Here is a 26,446-nt window from a genome sequence, read left to right on the forward strand (position 1 = left end):
CAGTGCTATTTCATTAACTTGATAAGAGAGAGCTGAACGAGGGGAGCCCGGGCGCTTTGTGTGTGAACTAGGCTGTGAACGCTCATAATCATCATTCAGTCCTGGAGTGAACATCTCTGAACATCTGGAGCGATTCTGTTGTTGCTAAGGACCAGGGAGTCATGGAGAACGTTGTTCATGCACATTAGTTCTGCTTGTGATGTCGCTTACATGTTAGAATTTTAACTAATTTCCAGTGATGGCTTCCCAATGATAAATAATTTGTCAGCATGGGATGAATAAATTATCCATTGTACCTTTAAATTTATTTTATTAGAGCATACTTTGAAGATTCCTTATTGCAGAGATTATTCTCTTTGTTTAGTATTCTGCACTCAATCTTCTTGTTTTCCAGTAAAATATCTTTAAAGTAACAAAGATTTAATTGTGAAGCCAAATTACATTAATTATACAGTAAATTGTATTATAATAATATATTATATGAATTTTAAAAGTTGTTTTTAGAGAATATAGCAGAGAAAATAAGTTTGGCAAATTGTTTCCCCTCTTGTTTTAAGGTTCAATCTAACAACATTTAGTGATGTGTAGAAAAAAAATAATAAATTCAGGAGATATTCTCTGAAAACATATGTATTCTCTAAAATATCAATTCTTCTTTTAATGATGATTAAATCATTTTGTAACACTTTACTTAAAGCCTTTATGTATAATGCATTATAAAAAGATATTAAAGGGTATGATGCATTATAATTCATAATGTGTATTGTAATACATTTTATCACGTTTTTAATTATATAATCCAAATTTAAAATGCATAGTGTAACAATGAATTGATAAGTGTTATAATGTAACTGTGGATACAATTATTCATAAGAATGTACAATGCATTATAAGGTGCATTACAAGGCATAATTAATGCATTAAAACGACTTCTATAATGCATTATAAATAAAAGCTTTGAGTAAAGTGTTACTGATAATTTTACTGGAAAAAGACAACCTGTATTTTATTTCTTAGCTTGCAATGGTATTATTTTAATTGCTTGCATACATACAGACGTTGACTGAAGCAGATTTTAGGATTTCAGGTTTGTAGGAGTTTCATTGCAACACAAACTGCTCAGATGAGAGAGTTAGTGAACTTTTTAGATGTAATGAGTTTTTTAAAGACTGGTAAAGGGAGGATTCACAGTGAAACTATCTCTGATATCTTGGCGCAGCCACAAAACACAAAAACGAAGATCACAGTCATTATTTATGAGTGGGTTGACATTATGGATCAAGCAACATCTCTGCAGATGACAAAGGCAGCTGGACAAACTTTAGCATATGATTTCTTTCCAAAATCTCCAAAACTAATTTTAAGAGAATTATTTTCACTTGCAATTATCTAAGCTCATCTGTTTTCCAGTGGCAAATCTTGGCGGTGCATTATGTTGGCGTAGCTGGAGGTTGGGACGTGGAGCTCAAGCAGACTTTAGATGAGAGACGACACAGAAGACACATTATCACATCTCTGATCACATCTACATAGAGTTCAAAAATACCACTCCAAACGCTCTCTTTGCCACTTTACGTGAACGCAGGTCTTGTGTGGAAAGACGGGGTTCTTTTTCTGTTTCCATGGTTGCTTGTCTTAAGCCTGGTTTTGATAAAGCAAACGCTTCCCCAAGAGATGGAGACAGCGAGGATTAAAAGAATGAATAGGAGCACAAAATTTCTCTCTGAATCCCAACTGCGGATGACAGTGGGTCCTGTAACCATTGTTCCAGTGTATGACACTCATTTTATTAACTACCGAGAATTATTCCATCTTCTACAATTTCCATCACACTGTGCGAAAAGAAAAGCACCCACTTGTTTAATTGCCTCTCACTTGCAAACAAAGGCAGATAGCTTGCAATCAGTTATAGTAAAAGGAGAATACACAGGCTTTTGTCAGTTTGAAGGGGGTTCTCCTTAAAGCGTCGACACACATGTTCATTCTCAAGGTGCCTGTGAAAGCTGCAGCAAGGAAAATGAGGCTTCCAGCTTGGCTAATTGATTCATTTGGCAATCAGAATAATTCACGTCTGGTTGATTTCTTTCAAAGGTTAGCATGGCCCTTCGTTGAGATTTGATTGTAGATTATCTACATTACCCTGGCACGGGAAATGGAACAGAGGAGCACATGCTGCTACTAACGTGGATTTTGGCTGCTGTAATGTAATGCTTATGCACTTTATTAATTATCTTTGCACATTATCCTAGCTTCTATGGCCTACATGGTGTATTCTCATTATTTGGGCGAGATAATAGTTTTCGTTGCCATTGGAATTATTGTTTCAGTAATTTTGCACTCTAATGATACTCTTGAAGTATAATTTACTTTTTATAGAACCTTTGCGGGGACTGCCTTTCAGAGAACCTGCCTCGCAGCTGAAAGGGAAGCCAGCCGTAATTACTCTAAAGCGCGACGCTTGCTTACTGATGGGGACAGAATTTATATGGAACGAACAGCAAAACCAGAAAAAGAGAAAAGGTGTCCATATTTGAAATTTGAGCGTTTAAAACAAATATAATAATCAACCAAAAATAAAAGAAGTCTGATTCCTATTAAAATGATTAAATGCAATTATTAATAATAGAATAATAACATGATAATTATTATAATAAAAAAATGGTATCTATTAAAAATACTGAATTATGACCCTAATTGTATGCTATTAAATAATGCTTTTACTATACTATTGGGTTATATTAAAAATTATTAAACAATTTTTCTATCAAAATAATCTATTTTTTATAATAATATTCTTAATTTTTGTCTAATTTTATTAATTTCTTAAATTGTAATTGAATTGAATTATGACCATGATCAAATGTTATTCATTTAATAACCAATAATATGTCATAAATTAGATAAATTAGTTATCGATAATGTGGCCATGCTGTTAGATGTTTTAAAAATGTTTTTATATATATAATTTTTTTGTTATATCTGCATGTTTCACAAAACAAATGTAGAATATATTAACCTTTTACGTTTAAACCTCTCTTTTTCTGTGTTCTTCTGTCAGCTCAGAGAGTCTTCATGGGGCCTACAAGGGTTATGAGTTACCATATAATGCCATCACAGCTAAATCATACCTGTCAAGCCTGTGTCACAGTAATTGTTTGCAGAGGCTATCTGAGACACATTCATTACTGCATCTTTGATCATTCATCACTGAATGAATCAAACTATTTTACGGGTAATCCATGTGCTGTGACAGCTTGTAATGCAATGCCAATGGCATAATCTATTCCATATCCATTCTCAAACAAAATCTTTTTGGATGTCCGCTTTTACTGGAAATATTTATGAATTAATCAAACAGATTTCCCTGTGCATATTGCAGAGTGGAGTTAGAATATCAGAACATTAGTTTATGGAAATGTAGTTCGTGAATCATTTTGTCAGAATCATTTTATGATGAGAGTGAATTCCCTCAAAGCATTGCTAAATTTATGGCGGAACAAGCCGGATCTGGATCCGCCATATAACATATAAGAACCTGCACGCATATTTCATACACTGAAAAAAAATGTTAACATACAAATGGTTTTATTTAACATCACTGAACCAACCTATATATGTTAATAACAAAAGTAATTTTCATGGGTTAAATCAGGTAGAAATTACAGGTTACCACTTTTTGCAATGTAATATTGTTGTCAAAACAGGTTTTTGTTAATCGGGTTTAGTTTAATTCATTTTTATTTTTCATAGCACATATGCTTGTACAGATATAGCACAATGAACTTGAGTTCATCTAGTGCTAGTAGAATTAGTTATTTACACTGTTTTACCCTAATGCAGGTTGTTAGGAAACTCAACACTGCTCTTTTATATACAAGCAAGTGTCAACTATAAGATCGTTATCAACAAACCCATCCAATCCATCATCAGTCCTTGTCCCGGGTGCTCATAATTTACAAATTAGCATGCAAACCCTCTTCAGATATTAAATGTGATGCCGAGATAATGATGACAACAGAAATATCAGCTCCCATTGATCTCAGCCCACTGATCTTCAAGTTGTTTTGCGTATTCCTTCTCAGTCCTGCGCTCTTCTGTACCTAGAGCCCTGTTGTTATCATCCTGCATACAGCTCCCTGTAAGAGAGCTCTGGGGGAAGAGAGTAGAAGTAGGTCATTAGAATTATTTTACATTTTTCCCCTCTCATTTTTGTTCTTTTCGGTCTCTGCTCCAGTTCTTGGGGGGTGGGAGGGGCAGAAATTGGGCCTCAGGATATTCAAATGGTAATCACATATCATGTCATCAAAGCCAAGACATTCTTTTTGAGCTTTGAAGTTTATTTGTGCCTGGTGTTTGTATGTTGTCGGTACATCTGATTTGACCAACACTTGACTTTAAAATCAAATGGTGTTCCCCATGCTACAGGGAAGATAGATCTGGAGAAAGCTATCCATTAGCAGCTCTTCTCAATGGTATTTGCTTGGCCAGCACAGGACACCCTTGAAGTACACTGTCGTTCAAATTTTTAGGGTCGGTAAGATTTCATTTTTATGTTTTTGAAAGAAGTCTCCTATGTAAAACTGTAATATGATTACAGCAATATTTGTGACCCTGGACCACAAAACAAGTCTTGAGTCGCTGGGGTATATTTGTAGCAATAGCCAAATATACACTGCATGGGTCAAAATTATCAATTTTATTTTTTATTTTTTATGCCAAAAATGTTCCATAAAGATATTTTGTAAATTTCCTACCGTAAATATATCAAAACTTAATTTTTGATTAGTAATATGCATTGCTAAGAACTTCATTTGGACAACTTTAAAGGCGATTTTCTCAATATTTAGATTTTTTATGCACCCTCAGTTTCCAGATATTCAAATAGTTGTATCTCAGTCAAATATTGTCTGATGTATGAATCTCAATTTAAAAAAATAACCCTTATGACTGGTTTTGTGCTCCAGGGTCCCATTTATAATAATAATAAAAGGGTTAAATCCCAAATCTTCCATCAATCAAACTCCATCACAAATGCCATGATTGGCAGATGGCAGCATACGAATATATACAGTCCCAAACCCTATCCTGAGAATTGTCGTGAAAAGCAACAGACAGGAAAAAATAGTCACTTCCAAAGTAATTTCCATTTCCAAAATCCATTTCACGCTTTTAAGAGCCCTTCATAAAGAAATCAGGCACTGGTAAACATCTGGTATACTAAAATGAAATTTTTATCATTTAAATTTTGCTACCGAAAAAGTAAAAACACATGGATACTTTTGAATGGCCATCAATGGATAAAGATGCTTTCTGCTGTCAGACATGATTACTTTGTATCCTTGGAAGTCACTCATTTCTACAGTCCAGGAACGTTCAGTTTTAACAGTTTGATTCACATTTTTTGATTCTGAACAGCTTGAATTTCTTTCTGTTATTTAACAGGACCTGAAGCTCAGTCTTGCTTGCAGAGTTAACAGACTGAAAGCATTTTCTGAGGACCCTTCAGACCTTTGTGTGTTCCCCTTGGCCTATATGTGATATGTGAGGCGTATGTGTCTCCTGGCCCGTTTCTCTATGTCACGCTGTGATTAAATGGTTGTTTCAGTGGCTGGGTCATGAGGCCTTTCGACATTATTAAGACAGAAGTGGCTGGCAGAGGCCGGCTGGCGCGATTGGAAGGATTAATTACAGCCTGTCTCATTTCAGCAGAGTCTCTCTTATTATTATCGATTGAGGTGGTGGAGATGAGACTTCGAAGATGCTGCTCATTTGAAGCAGAACGCTGATGCATAAGGCAGCGCTAGCAGCTATCAAACTGAGGCTGCCCATTCATTACAGAGCGACTGCGGAGCCCAAGCTTAGATTAAACCCCGTCACGTCGTGCTTTAGTGTGGCTCGCATGCACACATGCTACACTAAACAACATAGCGTGATTTGAGGGATGAAAGGTGGCTGCTTGGCTTCATGCGCTCAGTCGTCATCGACTGTCACAGAGTGGGAATCACAGCGGATTCAAAGCTCACAGGAAAAACATCACATAGCTTCAATGATTGAAAAGCTTATTGAAGTAGAGGGAGTTAACAGAAAGTCATATTATTGGTTAGATGTGGCTCAATCACATGCAGTGAAAACCTCACCTTATGTGATTGAAAACAAGAGGTCAAGGTCTGGCTGGTTAGCATGGCCGTGTTAGATTCTGCTGGCGGATGCTTTATACACCATCTGGTGTACAAAAATGATCTCTGTCCATTGATCGCCATCTAAATAAATTAAACAGAAAGCAATATACACACTTCAAAAATCTGATTAAAAAAAGAAAGAAAAAGGAGTCAATAGTTTTAATTAATACATTCAGCAAGGATGCATTAAATTGAACAAAAGTGGACAGTAAAGACATTTATAATTTTACAAAAGATTTCTATTTCAATTAAATGCCGTTCATATTCATCAAAGAAAAGTGCATGTGTCAAAAAATGTACAAAAATTTGATGCAACACAACTGTTTTCAACATTGCTAAAAATGATAAATGTTTCTTGAGCAGTAAATCAGTATATTAGAATGATTTCTGAAGGATCATGTGACACTGAAGACTGGAGTAATGATGCTGAAAATACAGCTTTGCCCTCACAGGAATAAATTACATTTTAAAACACATTCACATAGATAAGTTATTTAAAATGATACTAATATATTACAGTATTGCTGTATTTTTGATCAAATAATATCATCAAAAACATTTTACCGACCCCAAACTTTTGAGCAGTTGTGTATTTGAAAGCAACAACTAATATTTCATTGTATTCCATCCTTTTTGCTTTTTACTGAACATGGAAAAAGAGGTGTAACTTGATGGTCAATTCCAAACACATCCAATCAGAGCAGTTCTCTCTGTGTGCATGCTGTTATGGTTTTCCTTGTGGAACCTGAGAGGTTTGTCCTACACTTCCACTTTCAGTCTCTCCTCATGTTTGATGTTTAAAACAGATGATGAGTGGTACTTGGGTTGTATGATATTTCGATGAGCACAGAGAGTTCCCAAAGCAAAACTCCAAAGCTCTCAGCCAACTCACCAACTGAGATGAATAGGAATGCTAACTGAGTTTCTCCAGATATCATAAACCTCCTTGACTGAGGCTAGCCAATAGTTTGAGTTTGATTGTGACATCTTGACAGTGTAAGTGTGAAATTCAAACCTACATGTAGTAGAAAAAACAACAACAACACTTAAAATGAAATGAGACACCAGTAATGGCCTTATTTACGCGCTTGCAGCTTGAAAGCTGCAGAAACACTCGGACCTGTAAGTCCTGCACTTCACACTCCCAGCACACCATCATGCCAATGAGGGAATTAGCAAATTAGTCATCTTTCATCGTCACTGTCGTCTGTGGGTTGCTTTTAATCGCGTTTGTTCCAGCCCACATTCTATTGCAGTTAATACAAGCGTGCCACTGAATGAAAATGTGCTAAAAAAACCCACTATGCATGTTTTCTGTGATTGTGCAAGAACTACTCATGTTGATTTTGAGATGCCATTTCCTTTTTTCTCTGCAGCCAAACATTTGGTTTAATTTTCAGATCTGGAAAATCATTTACGGTTCATGTTGCATCTCAGCTTGAGTGTGGAGCAATAATAATGACAATACCTTTACAATGCATTTAATTATTTATGAATATGTATGCTTAAGATGAATATGCATGCATGAAATGAATATGTATGCATGAGCTGACTGATTTCCCAGGCACACCGTAGATCAATATTCAGCGTGCAAAGAATCAATACAAGCCGAATATTACCTGTTAGGGATGAAAGGGAATCATGTGTAGTTTGAATCATGTATTTGAGCATGTTTCCTTTTTTTTTGACAGGTTGCATTAGCGCTCAGTCTTCTTTCCTCACAGCACCTGACTACAGCTGCATTTTTTGAGACATTTGGGAAAGGCTTATCAAGCTCAGCTTCATCAAGCAGAAAAACGTCCCTCTAATTGCTGCATGCTCCCTGTGATTTATCCAAGCTCCCGTGTCGTGTCTCTGAAAAGCCAAAGAAAAACATACGCTGTTCCCTTCATAACCTCAGTTGATTGCAGATGATAATTATCACATCTCTCCCTCCCTCACAATAGGAGGGCAACCTTAGGAAAATTAGCAGCTGTCAAACGGAGGCACATCTCCTCTGACTGCTTGTCAGTGTAGTCCCACACCCTTTCTCTGCTATTTTTTTTGTCTTACTTTTTACCTTGTCAGTGCAACTTCCCTGTAGGAATTGCAGCTGCAAGTCAAGGGCATTTGATCGTAGTCTTTACAAGAGAATTCTTCTTTTTACTCCCTGCCCCAAATCCACGAGCACAAAGCAGATAGAAACCAGCTTTTAACTCAGCCCTGCGTGTAAGTGTGTGTGTGTGTGTGTGTGTGTGATCTCCCTCTCCTCTCTTGTCTTAATTCAACTACATCCTCTCCCAGTCCTGACCGGGGGGCTAGCGCTTATAGAGGTGAAATTGTAATGCAGATCACTTTAGTACAAAATCTCGCATGAGACACTTGGAGATCCCTGATGTATAAACCGAGAGTGTAAGGCTGAGTTTCTCATCTAGCACCTAAATCGGCCTTGTCCCAGTCAACTTATCGTTTACTCTGGTCTTCAGGGATTCTTCTCTCTCCAGGCTTTGTGTCTACTACAGTCTACACAGCCTCCAATTACAGCCCACTCTCTGCAACTACTCAAAGCAAAAAAAATGATGCTTGAAAATTGGTGTAAAACCCAACAAATACATGGTTTTTAAAAGCGGTGCATGAATAACAAACTAATTTACAGGGTTGTAGAATATGGACTATTGCGCTCTATGAATACAATGCGCACATAATGTGATGGAGAGATTTAATTTAGCAAGAACAGACCGTAATGTTTTCCAATTCTGCAAAAGATCATTTTCTGACTCCCTTTTTGGATAGTTGTCCAGTAAAGAAACCCATCTAAACTGCATTTTAAATTATTTATTTATTTTTATTTGTATTTTTTCTTACCCCCATTGGCATTTAGCTTTTTGCATAAACCTCGTTAAGTCTTGTTAGATTTATGATTAAAACAAGAAAACTATTTGCTTGTGGAGAAAAATAAAAAAAAAACATTAAAATGAAAACCTTAATTTGTCTGGTCTTTTTAAATGATTTGTAGATATTTTTTAATTGGAAAACAATGCAAAAATAGCGATTAAGGAAAATATTTTACAGGGAGCCTCAAGGTTGCTGAAATATGAGTCAAAAAATTGCTAAAATGAAAACCATCTTTTGAGCTCAGTATCCATCTTTGTCCTCCTTCAAGTTCAGCCATTATCTACCAAACAACTGAAAAGTTTTTTTTAAAGAAATTCTTGACAGTTTTATTTATTGTTGATAGTTAATCTAATTGTAAACCTACATCTTTATCTCTCTAATAAAAACAGGAAGACGCATGCATACAAAAGTGAAAATAGCACCCTGTGTTTGTTTATGCATTCACAGCATCCTGAACTTACAGCTTATGAATATGAATGGTATGCAGTGCCATATGCACTGCTATACAGTGTGCGATACTGTACATCCCCTCAGCAATGTTTATTCAGCAGTAACGGTAATGCTTGGCTCTGATATGAAGTGCTTCCCATGACAAACCGCAGCTGAAGGCTGTTTTGAAACCCTGCGCTAAATGAGGCTGATGTACCCTCTTCGCCCTTAATAGAAAAAATGCATTGCAAGTTAGTCAAGTTACAGTATACAAAGTTCAAGAATCTCTTGCGATTTACTTAAGCCTGGGGATCCAGTCACTTACTTTACCATCACTTTAAAATGCAAGACAATGGTTCAGCTGACCTCCTAGCTTCTTACATAAAGTAACCAAGACATATATAGATTCCATTCAATTTCAATAGCTCTGTATGTGTATACACACTGCACTATTAAAATCCAATTAAAACTCCAATCCACAAATCATAAATGCATGCTGATTGTAAGTATATTTTCAGGTTTCTAGTGCAGTTATGTCGTTGTCCTTGGAGCAGTGCGCCACTGTGTTGCCCGTTGGTGGAAAATTGTGTTATTTCAAATCTTATCAAATGTGTTGTTCCCTAGACACCCACAACACTTTTTCTTAATCCTCATACAATTACGTGTCGTAATCAGGTGGTTGTTGGAAGAGCACATTACAGCGAGCGAGAGCTGAAGACAAATGCAGGAGCTCCCATCATGCCCTCTAGAGGAGACTCTTCAGTCAATAATGGAGATAGATTCTGTGTGTGTCAGCAATTTAGAAACAACAGCCAACAGAAATCCCACCAGAAGGGATACAATTAATCACAACAGGCGAGATGTAAGCGTCTGCTTGGAGAGATCTCGCTCTCCCGCAGTCTTCAGCGTAAAATGCCACTGCATCATTATTAAGACTGGAGCCTGTTGGCTTATTACGCTGCTTCAAAGTCAGAGTATGCAGTTAGTGAAAATGACTCCACCTCACATTGCCGTGAAGTGTGGCTTGAACCTTGCGTTGTCTCGTCTATAGACTGCAGAAGCAGTAGCGAGTTGTGTGCTATTAGAGCAGTGTGTATTGAGAACAGTACAGTCAATGTTCCATCACAACCGATCCGCTCGAGGAAGAGTAAAATTACTCCTCTAAAAACTACTTGAGTGGGCGGAAACAAGCGGATCATGTCAAAACACATTTACGCTACGGTTCCGCCATGCAGCCAGCAGAGTCGGTGTTGTGGTTTTCCACTGCTTGCTCTAGCTTGAAGTGGAACAGTGTGTACAGTGTATATTTTAATTAGAATTTTAATTTAAAAAGGCGTGAATGAGAAAATGTGATAATCAAGAACTGAATCATTCCGGGCTCTTTGATAATTGACACTGTTTAAACACACAGAACAATACAATTAGAAGCAGCAAGAAAATGCTATGCTATATTTAAATTATGCCATAATTTTCTTATCCTATAGCATTTGCCCCCACTTATAATGTTAGTCAAGGTTTCTTGCACCCAGTTATAGTTTTGGTACTGCGTTCAGTACTTTTAAGGTTTACTGTATATTATATTTTGTAGTAATTGTAATTATTAAAAAGTAATATTGTATAAAAATGTATCAGATTATTATTATTATTATTATTATTATTATCTTTAAACTAACCTCTGGTAGGATTGGCATCTTGCAACCTGTCATAGTTTTGTTTTATAAGACTGTTAAAATTGTTAAATTGACTCTGCTCTCACTATTTTCAAGATTTATTGTATATTATATCTTAATAATAATAATAATAAATATTATTGTATTACTTGTAATTATTGAAAAAAAAAATTATATTAAAATGTAGTAGATTATTATTATTATTATTATTATTATATTATTATTATTAAATGATTTCTGGTAGAATTGGCTTCTTGCACCTAGTCATAACTTAAACACAAGTCATAACATAACTTAAAATTATTAGACTGTTAAAATTGTTAAGATTTATTGTATATTACATTTTAATAATAATAATAAATAATAATAGTAATAATAATAATAATAAAAATAAAATAAAGTATTATTGTAGTAATTGTAATTATTAAAAAGTAATATTGAATGAAAATGTAGTAGAATATTATTATTATTATTATTATTATTATTATTATTATTAAATGATTTCTGGAAGAATTGGCTTCTTGCACCTAGTCATAACTTAAACACAATAACATAACTTAAAATTATTAGACTGTTAAACTTGTTAAGATTTATTGTATATTACATTTTAATAATAATAAACAAATAATAATAATAATAAAATATTGTAATTATTAAAAAGCAATATTGAATGAAAATGTAGTAGATTATTATTATTGTTATTGTTATTAAATAACATCTGGTAGGATTGGTATCTTGCACCCAGTCAAAATGATTGTCGTTGTATTTAAATGACTCCTGGTAGAACCGTCTACCATCTGTGTCTCATTGTAGTTCATACTTCATCAGGGTCGCTGAACACCGAGCAGGTTTGATATGTATATAAAATGGGAAATCGCATGTTGCTGTGCTCTCTCCAGGTCAGATTGAATAACGGTGTTTGGTGTTTGTTGGTATGAAGCAGCTCTCATCTATGTGATTTGTGAAGTGTTGCCATCACTGCTGGTTATTATAGAAGACTGTCGAGTCTTCAATAGAACAGGCTGAAAATATGCATGAGATTTACAACAGATTTGCCCGTGAGCAATATGCAAAGTTAATATTTTCTATTTCCTCATAAATTATGCGAGAATCTGTAAAAATGAAACGATCCCTGATGAAATTGAATTTTTGATTTTCTTGACTAGATATTGTTCTAAGGCTTCTGGAAATGTGCATGAATTAATCAACACGTTGTTTTTAATTAATGTTATTTGAGACAGGGTTTAATTTACTGTTTAATTCATGAATCACTTGATGTGATTTTGTGAAGGACCATCTTCATTTTCTCTATTTGCACCAAAATACGCTCTGCTCAGAAATTGCCCCTTTTCTACGCCACATAAAAGACATCTCTCATAACCCAGGTGTGCTATAAAAAGAGCAATCACAGTCTCTCTGATCACCACTCATGTCAATCATATTTTGTCTTTATGTTTCAATACATTTCTGATGTGAGGTGTCTTTGTGGTTCCCACCCTTGTGGTTGACCTTGTTAGGCAGTCCCATAAATGCATAAAGAGCCACTTGATCTGCAGCGCTTCATGTTCTCATGCTTGATGTTCAGTAAAAAGAGAAGCCATGTTAAGTATCGCTTCAGATTTTGGAGATGCATTGTGATGCTTCAGAAGTGTGCTATTTATATGAACACCCCCTGTGTGTCAACCCATCGCAGGATTTGTTTTAAGTCAGGCAGTAATCCACTGTATGTAAATACCCTTGTCTTTTGATGTTTTAATGGAATGCCAGATTGAAGAAGTCTGCTGCTACAAATATTAAACAAAAGGCAAATGTTTAGTTTGCAAAATGTTTCTAAATGTGGCCCGCATTAATTATTCCTGCGTTAGATTAGTCTTGACTCTTGAGACTGTGTTTAAAAGATTGAGGACAATCCTTATTTCCCCATCCACTGCACCTTAACACCTAGGCTGCTGGAATCATGAGCTGAGACTTTCGTTTTTGTGCTTCGGGCGTCAGGGGTGGCAAATGTACCACCAAAAGGTGTGTTTACAATGATTTAATAATGCACAGTCTGCAATCACTTACACAGGACTCACAACAGTGTTTAATGTGCTGGAAAGATTTGATTGATTGTTGATTTTTGTGCACGGCCTACAGAAAACAATAGACTGGTGCTGTGAGACTGAAGTGCCAGTGCAAAAAACATACTTATAATGCAAGCAGCTGCTGTTTTAATATAGTTCTCTGTTATTAGTTTAGTCACAAAACCAAAAAATTATGAATTCATTCTACCCACAATATCTATCACAGTTCTATTAACAAACAAAGGTTAACAAAGATTCAGTTCCATTAACAAACCATTAACTATGACTTTTGCCTCAATAAGCTCCTAATTTGCTGCTTATTAGTTAGTAAGGTAGTTGTTAAGTTTAGGTATTGGGTAGGACTAGGGATGTAGAATATGGTCATGCAGAATATTAGTACTAATAAACAGCCAATATGTTAATAATAGGCATGCTAATAAGCAACTAGTTAATAGTGAGAATTGGTCCCTATACTAAAGTGTTATCCAATATTTATTCATTCATTCATTCATTCAATCAGTCACAAGGTGTTGCTATGCAGTTTCTAGTGTGTTCTGTGGCGGGTTGCAGAAAGAGCTTGGAATTTTTTTTTTTTTTTTCTTCAAGACTGGTCATAACTTTTTAAGTCAGTTGCATAAAAGGTAGATTGGTATTAAAAAAAAAAAAAATACTTTTACCTTTTAATTTGTCAAATAAGTTCTTAAGTTCACTAGGCTGGTGCTAGGTGGGCTTTGAGCCCACCCCCAAATTTATATGATATCCTGGTGACTAAATATGGCTCTGACCCTGCCTCCAATGCAAGTTTATGGGGTTTTTCACCTGTTTTATTGTCTGCCATGCAACAAATTGCAAGTTTGATAACTTAGAAAAGTAATAGCACACCTCTTATCGACTCTCTGCATGATTTCAGATATCTGTTGTGTTTGTATAAACAGTGGGAGATGCATTATGTGCAGTAATTTAATACTTTATTTTTCTAAGCGTGAGACAGTAATAGTGATGTTTGCATTAGAAAGTACCACTAAAAATCATGAATTTTATTTGTTTTTATTATGATTTGGTTTTTTTATTAGCTTCAGATTTTGCAAATGGTCACATGCCCTTGAGAACAACCTCATTCTATTTTGAAATATTGAAAGGAACAGAGAGGTATGGGGGATTTCTCAGCTTGACACAAAGTTGTTGTTAAGTGGCTGCTTTCCCCCATGCAGTGATTAGATCTATCTGCTGTGTAAATGAGTTCACAGCTTCACACCACATCATTCGCTTTCTTTTTTCCACATATTAACTCTGTTGTTTAATTTTGCTCCCTAACACTTTAAAGTAGAAAAGTCAACTTTTTTTTTTACATTTATTTATTTTTTGGGGTGAAAACTCCCTTGACTGAGCTGTTTTCTTGAGATGCAGTGGGTTGCTAATAAGTCTGTAAAAACACGAGCTTGCTTCGCACCAGCACAGATGCTTACGGAAGGATTTTCCCAAAAGGCGTAACCATTTCCTGATATAGAGTGATTTTGGTCTAAGCTTTCAGTGCTATTGAGTTGAAGAAAATAAGGGTCACTTTACCTAGCACATCCAGCTAATCAAGCGATTCAGTTTTCATTACCTGTAAGCTAGCCACTTATTAAATACAATTACACGCCAATTGTTTCACGCTGTCTCGCAGTGGGAGTGAATGAGAGGGATGTTATTATTTTTGCATATCACAGACGAGTGTTTAGCAGCAGCGTATTCTCACCTAAGATGAGTGAGAGACAGACTATTTTCACAAGACATCAGATCATCTGAATGGGCAGGGCTTCCTTGTCTCTCAGTCTAATGGGTTTGATGCAGTTGTGAAAAGCTCACGATCATGTCAGTAATAACACCAGGCATATGTTTGTCGGCTTTGACTGATGATGACAATCGTATATCATTTATTGGCCATCTTATTCTGGTTGACAAGTCTGATAGTTGACTTAATCATCCTTGGCTGATTTACAAGTCCTCCTCCGTGTGCTGTTCTTCACAGAAGTGACAGGCTCACGTTTGACTCTGCAATTGGGTTTCATGGTAAACTGATTCCAATTAAAATGCAAGTGCTTTTCCTCTTCCCTGCGGTCATTTGGATTGGAGACCTTTTGGGAGTAGAGTTTTTTTTGTTTTTTATTTGCGTCTTGTTTTTTTAATCTGCACGTTTCCATATATCCAGAGCTTTAAAGAAATTAGATTTGAAATACAATCTGCCCCTGGTGAAAGTATTCCCATCTAAGATTTGTTGTAAATCAATATTTAATAAAGAGTATTAAAGAAAAGGAGGAAAATGAGGATGGCATCATGGGAACTGAGTTTGGATATATGAGCATCATTTTCAAAGAAGAGCAACACAAATACATACAGAAATTTTTCTACCTATATTTGTGTTTATATGTGTGAGTTTATTTGACCATATCTAGTGAATAAAGAGTTTCTTGAAGGGCTATAGTCTTTCTATATAAGAAAAATAAGACTGTTCTCACTAATAGCTAAACATGTACAATAGAAAAATAATTAAAAGTTTTGTATAATGGTTTTTCTCATCACATTCTTTCTTCTCAGTCATAAGAAAGGCGAAAAAAAAACTCTAAAAACATCTACCATGTCTCAAGTCAAGGACCTAATGAAGGATATTACATGACAGAGTGTCACTCTAAATTACTGTATGTGATTTCGTAAAGCATTTTTAAACAAGTTAGATGCTATTATTCTGATGGATTATGCTGTTTCCTTTTACTCCAGGATTATGCTGAGAAGGAGAAAACCTTGGCCAAAGCCCTGGAGGACCTCAAGGCCAACTTCTACTGTCAGCTGTGTGACAAACAGTATTACAAGCATCAAGAGTTTGACAACCACATCAACTCCTATGACCACGCTCACAAGCAGGTAATGGGCCTGTTGTGTGCCCCTTGAGACTTCCACTGATGCAATGCATAGCAATAATAGAGTGTTTTAGAAGATGACAACAAATGGATTTTGTAGCATACATGTACAGCACAAGACAAATGGCTTCCCCTTCGACACAGAGTCAGTGGAGTGGTGGTGGTCTTATGGAGTTTTAATTTAGAAAGCCATAGATCAAAAGCAGGCAGGACAATTGAAAGTCCTAGTGCTTTGTTGTTGTTTGTTCCTGCTGTTTATCCCCTTTTCTCAGGACAGCATTAAATCTATTTCTCCAGCAGTATGCTGCATAAACAAGTTAAAGTGCTAGTTTTTTTGACCTGTTCTTAAGCACAGCAAATTCATTAAGCCATACAGCCAACATCCATGCACTTTTGCCGAGAATAGCTCAATTGGAATGCATTTGGTCTCGTTCCGTAACCAGGTCCACTGAGGCATAGGAATATTATACATAATTGAGTATTGTAGGTGAACGAAAGTGATAGATAGCAAACACATTGTTGAGAGCATCATTCAAAAGTTAACAGTTCAAAATAAAAAATGGTTCCATGAAGAAACTTCAACATCTAAGGAAACTTTCCATTGCACTAAAGGTTCTTTATAATGGAAAAAAGGTTCTTTAGATTATTCAAATGTTCCAAAATGTTTCTCCCGTGGCATCACTGCAAAAACTCCTCATTGGAACCAACTTTTTTTTTCTTTTTTCTTTTTTTTTTTTGAGGAATGAATGGATGGATGGATTTATAAAGCAGGGTGGAAGAACATCCGACTTCCCAGAATGCATTGTCTATTTGTTAAAATTGTTTCAGTTGTAATTCAGACAATTGACTTCTTCAGATCTGAGATATTCTGCAGCAAACAAACGTATCATAACTTCAGTGCAGTTTCACACTCAGTATATGTTGATTTAAGAGCCCCCAGCATCCAAAAATAGCAGTGTAACCTTTAATAGCCTGTTAAAGCTTTAATTCCACCACTTGTCCTGCTGTTTGATATCGGCCCTGACCCCTGCGCTCTGACTCACTCAGAAACTAAATGCACGGAGTCTCTGGGGCCTGCTGCGCTGTCAATAACAAGGCTCACTGAACTATTGACTGAACACCATCTACAAACCCTCCACCCATGACCTTGCTATTGAACACAGCAAAAGGAGCGAAATGAACGGATTATGAAGGAAAAAGTCACTCCCCCTCGCTCTCTGATATGGGTGCTACACTTGCTAGTTTGTGTCGTTCAGATGTGTTTATCACATGGCCTCCTATCTGCACGGTTCAAACTATTCTACAGCACGGGCACACGCTACCATTGAGCTTCTTCACGAATGGGGTTGATGGATGAATAGCACAATTTCCCAGCAACCCTCAGGAGCTGGCAGAGCATGTCTGCTGAGAATATAATGGAGTACGGGAGACTCGTGGCCCCACAGGAAGCCCAGAGCTACAGAAATGTCTGGTGTTCCTGTCAGTGTGTGAATCATCACTGCCAAGCCTTCACTGTCTGCCTCTGACTGGTCTCAATGTTGCTTTTAATTAAGAATACATGTCCAGTCAAAAAAATTACTGTGTTAAAATTTTCATTAATTCTCAAGTGGCCCGTCAGTCATGTCTGCCCCCACTGTACATGAAAGGATTTCACTGGGCATGTGCTCTCTCGCATCAGGGCTGCATCCTGCTATAAATGATGTAACCATATCCAGTCATGTGAAATACAGGCTACATGCATTAACGGCTCATTCCAGAGCTTCTCTCGCCAAATACATTAACAATCAATGAAGAACAGCTCCAAGAAATGCACCTGAGAGTCAAATAAATATAGCCAACGCCAACCTGTTTGCTATTTTCTGCAAAGCTGGCTGACAGCGAACCAGCACAGTGCATCAGGCCTGAGTTTGCCTGTACAGTGCCAGCAGAGAGGGACAAGATAGGCGCTGAAGGATAGAGGGCAAGTGCACAAAGAGACCCTATCCTGATGGGATCAAACTAGTTACCCTGATGTGCCCGCTCCACACTGAGCGGCCCTTTAACATGACAAAATTATATCTGATGTGACCGCCTCGCATTCCCCTGACTATGAGCCCCTGCCACGGTAAATGCAATCACTGAAGCCTTCTCAAATAGGAGAGGTTACGGCGCCACTGAACTGTGTATAACTGTGCAACCTGAGTGGAATGCGTAATGTTGGGACAGATGACTCTTCTTGGCTGCCTGGAGAAGCCATCGCTGTTTTTACCCTCAGCTTTCGCGAACACGAAATATGCCCGGCCAAAGTACAAGAAGTAGTTCATTGTGCTATAAAGATGCTTTTCAGAAGAGCTCGTCATCTGTCTTAAAGCTAAGCATCAAGTATTAATGGATAATTGAATGAAAGCTTTTGGGATTAATTGGATGTGATAACTGTTCTAGAGCTGGTTGTTGCTTGGAGACGTCTGGTGCGTTCAAAAGGAGTGTGGTCTTTAAACACTCATAAATATCATATCCTTGTGAATAATGAATGGAAGTTAATTTAGATTATCTAACTGACTTAATGTAAGTGGACACTGTATGTTCAGACGTCATCCTAATCAATACATCTCACTACCTGAGATGCATTTATGGCCCTTCCATCCATCTTGCATTCAAAGCACTAAGCCTTTCAGACCAGGAAACAAATGCAAATTGGCATCACTGAATTTTATCTCAAATAAATAGGACAATTTCATGGAGTTTAGCAACCTCATCCTCAGCTTCTTTTCATTTGCACAGAAAATGAATTTGATGAAACATAACAATGGTGTGCAAACACCTTAATTACCTTGCTTCTCTCTTGAAGAGATTTTTAATCTTTTTTGCTGTGTATCCCTCAATGTGTGATACACAGCGATACCCAGTCTTCATAATGAAAGGTTGTTAAAGCATGGAAAAAAAGATTCATGGTCTCAAAGAGGATTATTATTCAAATAGCTTTTGTTGCTGTGGCGTAGTTGACATACTGAGATAGGTGAATGAATTAGATATATTTTTTCCCCCCTCAGAGGCTGAAGGAACTGAAGCAGAGAGAGTTTGCCCGCAATGTGGCCTCCAAATCCAGGAAGGACGAGAGGAAACAGGAGAGAGCTCTCAGACGCCTACATGAGCTCGCTGAACGACGCAGAGAGGTGCAATGGTGGGGGACGTTTTGTTAAATTGTTATTTCCATACATTGTTATTTCATGTTATTTATATACAATGTGCCAGTGTATGCATAAATAGAATGGGGCCTAAAAGTCAGAAAATTGAAAATTTTATTTGAAGCAAGGAAATATAGAGAATACTATATATATATATACATATATATATATACTGTATGTATGTATGTGTGTGTGTGTATATATATATATATATATATATATATATATATATATATATATATATATATATACACTGTATATTAGTTAAATCAAGATGAAAAGTTTCTGCACTATTTTTAAGTCACTAATCAAATTTTGTCACATTGATCATGTTCACTCCTTTCTACAAAACGTCAGATGTTTTTGCTTCCAAGCATGCAAGATATAATTTTATTCTCAAATCTTCTTAGATACCATGGTACAACCCTGTGAAGTCTAATCCTCAAAATCAGCCCCTTTTCTTATTAGTTAAAACGTAAATGAACCTGGCACATGCATTTAACTTTATTTTTCAGACCCACTTTATATTAAGTGTCCTTAACTACTATGTACTTGAAATGTACTATGTATTTGAAAATACTGTCCTGTAATTACATCTGTAATTCATTTCTAAAGTTACATCTATAATTACACTGATGGCCCTACCTCTACCTCTTAAACATAACCATACCACCAAACAGCAGCAAAAGTGTTTAGCAATTCAACATGAACACAATAGATACACTTCACCTACCAATCCATTATTTTATTATTAAGTACATAGTATTTAAATATACCTAATATCTTGGTAACACATTGTTACATGTTACTTGTACTTACTATTATAATAACAATAAATTATATATGGAAGTAACACTAAGCCAAACCCTAACCATATAGTAAGTACATGTAGTTAATTAATATTACTCGGTACTTAAAAGTATAATTACACTGTAACAAGGACACCTTAAAATAAAATCTAACCTATATCTTCCTCTCTTTTCTGGTACAGTGCCCCAGGAAGTGGTCCTATGTTCAAGTCTACCACGGTGGCAGTGGAAGGTTCTTTCAGGGAGTCCTGCTGTGATGATGCCCAAGAAGAGAACCAAAGCTGTGCAACCCAAGAACCAGGGGGTCAGATCCATTCCAGCGGTTGTGGCTTAGCTAGTAAGCAGTCACAGTGGCCTTACAATGGGAGGGCCAAAAAGCAAACTTTCAGACGCAAAATTGCATTCTCTTTTTCCTTTCCAAAGAAAGCATCTGTTAAGCTTGAGTCATCAGCGGCGGTTTTCTGTGAGAGCATGGAAGAGGGATCGATGGAGCGGAGCCGCAGACAAAGACTCAGAGCACCCCCTGTCGAGCTTGACCTCCCTGGCTCCCCCACGGAGGGAAAAGTACTAAATTGTGAAGAGGCAATTTACAGCACTGGCACACAGCAGGGCAAGCACTTCCAAAAAAGTGACAGCGCCGGAAGTCAGGGGTCATCCGATGCGCCTGTGGCGAGGGAGAGCCCCTCATCAACGGCCTCAGATTTGTGTGCTTTGCTCGTTTACTCAGAGGATGTGGCCAGTCCGGCCGTCTCCCTCTTAAACACTTCCCCTTTTCATTTAAACAGGGCTGATATTGTTCTTGACTCTGAGGACTCTGTTGAGAGTCTGAAAAGCAGCATTGCTGAAAGTAAACCTGAGACCTCTGAGGATGTGACAGTAGAGGAGAGCGGCATTACAGAGGAGGGGCACTCGACCATCAGTGAGCCTCCGGAAAATACTTTCTCAGATGTTCCACCTAAAAACGATTGCCCTCAACAACAAGAGCAAGTGGAGGATGCAACTGCAAAGACACCTCACCCGTTCACAAAGCCCAGCCAGCCTTTTTTCTCTGTCCTAAGCAGGGACGGTAACACCATCTTCCAGTGGCCCTCAGAGATGGTGACCTTCACAAGGACAGAGCCGTCCCTGTCTTTCAGTTGCAACCCCCTCCATTTTGACTTCAAGAGGTCACGGATTAGAAGGTCTGCCGACACTCTGGAGGTGACTGAGCCCAAAACTGATGAGGAATTATCTGTCTGCTCAGGTTTCAAATCCTGCCACTCTGACAAGCACATTGAGGAATCCACAGCCAGCCCCAGAAACAGTCCCAGCCAAGGACCTGAAGGCAAGGTCAGAAAGTGTTATCAGTATTCAAGTGACACTGAGAGTTGTGTCAGGCTGAAAACACATGACAGGTGTAGACATTCCAAAGATTGGGTCCACGCAAGTAAGAGGGCAGAAGAGAAATTGCGGGCCAGGGACCGACGTCATTACAGGAGCCACTGCAAAAGGAAGCGGAGGAGGCGGAAGAGGAGGAGAGACAGACACCGGGAGACAGAGAGCAATATGGTGAAATCCAAGAAATTCCACAGACGACCTGAGTGTGTGGAAGGACTTGATAGCCAATTTAGAGGCACCACTTCACAGCAAGTGCATCCATTAGAGAAGTCAAAGCAATCAGCTCAAAATCAGGCTGAGGACAGCAGCGCAGCTCCCGTAGTCGAGGAAGGGGTGGGAGGCAGGAGGCAGGAGGCAGCAGCCGATGTAAACGGCTCAGCGGGCTGCATCATTCTCTCTGATGAGTTCTGTGCCGATAGTGGAAAGGTGCTTGGGAACAGCAGGGAAAAGCCTGACAATCCAGCTGCAGGGGAGCTAAAGTCCACAGGACAGTGTTCCCACAGCCAGGATGCGTCTCACTCTCAGAGATCCAGTGCAGCCGAAGAAGAGACACCTCCGTTACCAGAGACTGGACCATGTGAAGGACAAACTTCGAAAAAAAGGCCTACAGATTCTCTAAGCGACGGAGATGAGTCTTACGACCCCTGTCAATCTCCGGCAGAGATTTCTGATGGGTGCCCAGAACGTACCTGTTGTGAGCACGGGACTAGAAGGAAAAGACAGAGGCGGTCACATGTCCAAGATCAAACCACATGCCTTGCAAATGAATGCCCCATTTTTAGGAACAGTGTTCTGGAAGAACAGGACAAGGCTGCAGAGGAGTTGAGCATGAAATGCCTTGTTTTAAAAGGCGCGTGTGACAGCTCAAATGGGTCAGACCAAATCTCATGCAGTATTGATGATGGAGAGAGCAGTGCGGTTGATTCTCAGACATTTACTTCCATTAGCAGTGCCCTGGGTCATACTGTGGAGGAGAGCAGTGACTTGCAGCAGAGCTCCTCCTCTCAGATCAATGCTTCATGCACCAAGGGCAGTCTAACTCTACCGGAGACAGATTCAAAGCTCTCGAAGGAGCCAACAAAGGAGAATAGTAACATCCACAGAAGTGAGTCTAAAGCAGCACAAACCCCCTTAAAGAACTGTAACAAGTATTCAGTGGCTGCTCAGGCCTGCCTGCTCGATGTAAGAGATTTAGCCCTGCAGAGGACTGAAAAAGCCACTCACGACAAATCATGTCAGCACAGCCTTCAGACCCCACCGCAGAGATTTCACCTAGGCATTCAGGCTGATGAGAAGTTAAGCAGAGAGTGCTTCCACACCACCAGCAGCCTGTTCCAACCCTCTCCATCTTTCCAGGCCCCCTCAGACAGCATGGAGAGATGCTGCCTCTTGCAGATCCAGAGCCATGGACATGTGCTACACCAGCAGGTGTTCCCCGCCAAGCTCAAATCTGTTCTGCCCAGGCCACATCTGCCCATGTCATCTGCTGTCCTCCATCCAGTTCACCTGCCATCCTCCGTGCCTTCTGGCTCCATCACAATACGCCACACCATACTACAGCACCACGCTGCTTTCCTACCCCCACAACCCCCTATCTACCCCCAGGTAGTGCCTGTTTCTCGACTCCCCCTGGGGCCGGAGATCTGTCCGGCCGCGGGACCTCCGTTTGTGACCCCTCCGCAGGTACAGGTGGTGGCGCCCCCTAGCCTTCACCCGATGACTGTGACGTTTCACGCCCTGCCACGCCCTGCAGTGTTTCAGCCCATGTTGCCCCCTCATTCTGCTGTCATTCCCCTGCAGCCTCTCTTCTAGATCTACAGGTATTTCTGTATGTAACACAATGTATTTTATACTGCAGTAGCGAGAGAAACATCTGCAGCGCTGCTCCCTTAGTTAGAATTTTAGGGTAGATAGATAGGAAGTAGTCCTTTTGCCGCTTGGAAAGGATACTGTTTCCGTCCCATGTTGTCAGTAGAGATTCTTGCAGAAAAGAATTGCACAACACTTTTATTAGGAAATATATAACTCACCTACCTGATTAATTCTGATATGTTTTATTAGGATTTGTTGTTGGGAAGATTTTAACAGATTGTAAATCACCTCAAAGACAATAGTTTTATCCGATCAAGGGCAGCATGGTCATGGTCAAGAAAGAATTTATATATATATATATATCATATCATACATATACACACACACACAGACAAAATAACAATATACTATATGATGGTTGCTATTTGCAATCTGTAGTAATAGGAAACCCTAAAGTGTCAAAGTAAACTTGCAGAGAATTTATGTAACACAGACATTCATCATGTGTGACAGCATTTCAAATGAACTACTGTACGATAGTAATTACTTTAAACATAATGTTGCTGTGCCTGTTGAAGGCTAGCGGAATGCAGCAAAATAGCGCTATGCACCATGTGCTACGACAGCACCGTGTTGAACACATCCATAGTGCTCATTTATATGAGTAGTTTTTATGCAAATCAAAAAGCCCATAGCATGTAATGGGGAAACTGAATGTGACTGTGAAAGCTGAACTGATTTGGGCAAATTATATTTCTTATTTTGCTAATTATGAGCAGTGTCAACCTCCATGCAGCAAATAAACGAACAGAATGACAGTTAAGTTCAGACTACAGAATGTGTCGTGTGGTTTAATATGTACTTCAAATTGTAGATCTTACATGCTGTTGCCTAAAATGTTTGAAAAGAAGCACAAAAATTACCAAGTGCAAATCCATACGTGGATGTTTCCTGTATCCCTCATATTATAACCCGCTTGGATTAGGAGAACATAGGCTAGATCTATCTGAAAACATCTGTAGGACATGAAGTACCCTGGGTACCTATTTAGGGAATTTTATTTTTCATAATATTTTTTTTTATGCTGTTTGTAAATCTAAATGGTTTACATAACCTAGAATGATCCAGTGGCCTGTCATGTGAAGTAAAATCTAACATTGACAGTGTTTCAAAGTAAGTACTTACAACTAAGGCAATTCTCCTTATAAATTCATTAATATTATTGGTTTGATTTACATATTACACATGGAAAAAACATTACAAGCCTTGATAATGAAATGCTGGTAATATGCTTAATTCTAACAAATATTAGCTGGAATTTATTGAAATCCTGCTTTGGGGTAACTCCAAAACAGAAGTTCGGTTTTGTTAGCAAAGGATTAAATTTCTTCTGCTTGCATCAGATGAAAGAGGCTAAGCTCAAGAGAAGGATTCATTTACTTATTTAAAAAAAAACTAACTACTAAGATACTTGAATCCAAAAGCAATTCTAGCTAGTTAGAGAAGAACATAAGTAATTCTGTATCTTTTGAATTTTCACAATCCTTTCATTTTCAAAGGAAATGTGTTGAACTGGAATTAATGACTTAGCTTTATTGATTTTACAAATAGCCATATGGAAGGTAGACTGTACTTAATTCTTGATAATTATGCTACCATATGTTTTGTTTTAGTATCTTTTTATTTAAAACATAAAAATTATTCAATACAAAGCTGTACAGCTCCACAATTATTTTACACAATTATAATGCTTAATGAGTTCCAGGTCCAGTCTGAAAGACTGTGACATTTAAATAGAAAAAGTAGATAGATTCGATTACAATTTTTTATTTTTTTTTCCTGAATATCCCAAAATCATGTAATTTCATTACAAATGTATTTGCATTAAAATGAGGTGTCATATGAAAATAAAAGACAAAAGGTGATGCAGAGACATTCAGAAGTGGTGTAGAGAAGGAGAGAGACTGGTGTTTTTGTAAAATCTGTTTAACAAAGCCCTGAATAACTCCAGATTGCCCCTTTTTAATTCATGTCAATTCTTAAACACAGAAAATTGTGTAAATGCACAATGTTACCGGTTTTTCCCTACAGTCAAAAAAAACAACAACATGCTTTGGAAAATTGTATATGCTGTAAATCAGTACTATTTATAAATCATGTAATATGTAATGTACATGTACATATGTTTTATGTTTTTATTGTGCCAGGTACTCTGTACGTATGAATTATTTAGATAAGATAAAACAACTATGTTTTTTACGCCACTTTGCCAACTGAATGATGCCGAAGTACTATGTAATAAAACAAAGAAACGAGTGCGTGCTTTCATGTGTGTGCTTTAGACAGCTTTTGGGTTCACCACACACTCAGGTGAAAAAGTCCACAGTATATGGCTACAAACACACTAGAAATAAATGCTTTTTGAAGCCTGGGAAAATCCAGGGTTTTTGTCACAGCTAGGAAAGAACTGTTGAATATTTCATCTTTAAGGTCTCGCACAAGCGATGCAGAGGTTATTGAGCGAGACAGCCGCGGTCATTTTCTAGCAACTTTGAGGCAGTGCTCGCCAGACCATCGGAAGCTTGAGCTTCTACAACGCGTGGCTTAAAATTCGTCAGCCTCCTGCAGCAGCGCTAATGCCCTCACCTCTCTGTGAAAGTGACATCATTATGCAGAATTATTCTGCCATCCTGTATGAGACTGATTAGCTCAGATGTTCCGCTGTTATTTCCCCTCCAGTCCTTGAGTCACATCTCTCCGAGGCTCCTCTGTTGTTAGACGGCATTGCCTGCTTTCTGCTCCACTACAATCGCAAGCTCTCGGAGCCGCTTTGTGTGCCGACCTTTTTTATACAGAACGGCACTCGGTAGATTTCCTCGTACTTTATGACTCATAGGCCCAGTCACAGCACTCCCTTGTGCCATTTTGTTTCCCTGGAACGGATGCATACGATTTCTGCACCCGCTACCTCTATCCCACAGAGCTAAAACATGGTCTTCCTGCTGTCCGCACTACTGCTGGGCGCCGTGTTTAATCACCTCTCTCTGAACCTGGACAACCCGGATGATGACTACCGGGCTCGTGTCCTTGTGAGAAATGAGCTAAACAACTAACGTCCATACTTATTTCCTTGTACATACATTGACATGCAGCATTTGCATAAAGCCTTTGT

At 38.1% G+C, this 26,446-nt stretch overlaps 1 protein-coding gene across 3 annotated transcripts in view; it reads left to right on the plus strand.

The window, feature by feature from the left end:
* The window catches only part of znf804a (zinc finger protein 804A), a 139,694-nt gene that overhangs the window by 33,244 nt on the left and 80,004 nt on the right, over window positions 1-26,446 (plus strand). The window contains exons 2-4 of one of the 3 annotated variants that reach the window (XM_058788205.1): window positions 15,973-16,116; window positions 19,142-19,272; window positions 20,268-23,282. In XM_058788205.1, the coding sequence (XP_058644188.1) occupies window positions 15,973-16,116; window positions 19,142-19,272; window positions 20,268-23,274 (3,282 nt within the window). In that variant the 3' untranslated portion in view covers window positions 23,275-23,282. Of the gene's footprint in view, window positions 1-15,972; window positions 16,117-19,141; window positions 19,273-20,267; window positions 25,591-26,446 lie in introns of those variants that run through there. The other 2 variants (XM_058788204.1, XM_058788206.1) reach the window with 2 other exon arrangements.

The sequence above is a fragment of the Onychostoma macrolepis genome, chromosome 09, assembly GCF_012432095.1.
Source record: "Onychostoma macrolepis isolate SWU-2019 chromosome 09, ASM1243209v1, whole genome shotgun sequence".
NCBI classification, from domain to species: domain Eukaryota; kingdom Metazoa; phylum Chordata; class Actinopteri; order Cypriniformes; family Cyprinidae; genus Onychostoma; species Onychostoma macrolepis.